Source organism: Eimeria mitis, genomic scaffold (genome assembly GCF_000499745.2).
Source record: "Eimeria mitis Houghton genomic scaffold, Emh_scaff3922, whole genome shotgun sequence".
In the NCBI taxonomy this organism is placed as follows: domain Eukaryota; phylum Apicomplexa; class Conoidasida; order Eucoccidiorida; family Eimeriidae; genus Eimeria; species Eimeria mitis.
The window spans coordinates 3,370-5,319 of NW_013572258.1; the positions used below are offsets into that span (position 1 = coordinate 3,370).

Sequence of the window (1,950 nt, forward strand, 5' to 3'; positions counted from 1 at the left end):
ACTCCTACTGCTGCAGCACTCGTGCTGCTGCTGCTGCTGCTGCTGCTGCTGCGTGGATAGCTAACGGGCTCTCTCTATGGGTTTCAGGCCAGTTGTTACCCAGCCTCGCTGCCGCTGCTGCTGCTGCTGCTGTTGCTGCTGCTGCTGTTGCTGCCGCTGCTGCTGCTGCACTTGCTCCACCCGTGAGGGAAGCACAACTGTTCTCTGCGGGCTGCGCAGGCTCTGCTGCTGCTGCTGCTGCAGCTGCTGCTGCTGCGAATGGAATCTGTATTGGCCCCTTCGTGGTATAACGTGCGAGTGCTGCTGCTGCTGCTGCTGCGCAGCAGCAGCAGCAGCAGCAGCAGCAACAGTAGCAGCAGCAACAGCAGCAGGCACTTGCAGATCATGTTGCCTCTGTGGGCTTCCAGGGTGCTGTTGTTGCTGCAGCAGCAACTGCCGCTGCTGTTGCTGCTGCTGCTGCTGCTGCTGCTGCTGCTGCTGCTGCGTTAGTTGCACTGCATAAGCCCAACGTATAGAACCCTTGGAAGCTAATTCCTTTCCTGTCTGCTGCGTCCGGGGCTGCTTCTGCTGCTGCTGCTGCTGCTGCTGCTGCTGCTTGCTGCTGCTGCTGCTTCGCACAGATGGCTTAGCAGCAGCCTGCAGAGGAGCGCGGGGGGGGAACCCAACCACTGCATGTGCTGCCTGCTGCTGCTGCAGTTTGTGCTGCTGCTGCTGCTGCAGCTGCTGCAGCAGCTGCTGCTGCTGCTGCTGCTCGTGTGTGGGAGTAGGCAGAGGCCTCAGCCTTTGCGCCCCCATCCACCGTTGCGTCTGCTGCTTCTGCTGCTGCTGCAGGGTTGCTGTTGCTGCTGCTGCTGCTGCTCGTGCTGCTGCTTCTGCTGCTGCTGAGCTGCGTAACGCTTGCTGCGACCCGCGCGCTGGTCTGCTGCTGCTGCTCTGGATTACGTGGCTCCTAGGTTGCTGCTGCTGCTGCTGCTGCTGCTGCTGCTGCTGAGGGTATGCAGCAGTTTGCTGCTGCCGCTGGTGAAGCCAGGTGCCCGTAGGCAATCGACGTGGAGTCTGCTGTTGCTGCTGCAGCTGCTGCTGCAGCTGCAGCAGCTGCTGGTGCTGCTGTAACTGCTGCTGCTGCTGCAGCTGCAGCTGTTGCTGCTGCAATTGCTGCTGCTGCTGCAACTGCTGCTGCAGCAGAGCAGCCACGCGCTCTTCCTGGAGGCATCGGATGCCTTCTTCACTTACCCAGCTTTGTGTGTGCTTCTGCTGCTGCAGCTGCTGCTGCTGCAGCTGCTGCTGTTGCAGCTGCTGCTGCTGCTGATACCGCTGCTGACTGTTGCTGCTGCTGCTGCTGCTGCTGTAGACATTCCTCAGCTGCAGCTGCATAGAGGTCGACGGGGCTGCAGGCAAAAAACCACCGTTCCGTTGCTGTTGCTGCTGCTGCTGTTGCTGCTGCTGCTGCTGCTGCTGCTGCTGCTGCTGCAGGTGCCGGCGCGTAGAGCTGCCTGTCTCGCTGCTGAGGCCATAGGGGTTAGAAAGGCTTCGTGCGACGGTGCTGAGCTGTGCGTACAGGTGCTGCTGGTGTTGCTGCTGGTGCTGCAGCAGCTGCTGCTGCTGTTGCTGCTGCTGCTGCAGCTGCGTCTGCTGCTGCTGCAGCTGGTGAGAGGTAAAGAACTGCTGCATTGGATGCCCCACCCGCGCCGTCTCCTTCCACTCTCCTTCTGACCACTGTTCATACGAAAGGCCCCTCAGCGGTGCTGCTGCTGCTGCTGCTGCTGCTGCTGCTGTTGATGCTGCTGCTGCTGATGTTGCTGCTGCTGCTGCCTCCGGCGCTTCACCGGCTGCTTCCTGGTTTTCATCTGCTTCAGGCAATCCAGTGGTGGCCTCTATAGGCAGCAGCAGTAGCAGCAGCAGCAGGGAGCTCGATAGAATTAGAAGTGTAAACTGCAGCAGCCTGGTCAC

The 1,950-nt window shown here is 60.9% G+C and overlaps 1 protein-coding gene across 1 annotated transcript in view; it reads right to left on the reverse strand.

The window, feature by feature from the left end:
* The window catches only part of EMH_0070850 (uncharacterized protein), a gene marked incomplete at both ends in the record, with an annotated part of 4,743 nt that overhangs the window by 2,515 nt on the left and 278 nt on the right, over positions 1 to 1,950 (reverse strand). The window contains one exon of the mRNA XM_013499025.1: positions 100 to 1,874. Within this exon, the coding sequence (XP_013354479.1) occupies positions 100 to 1,874 (1,775 nt within the window). The remainder of the gene's footprint in view (positions 1 to 99; positions 1,875 to 1,950) is intronic.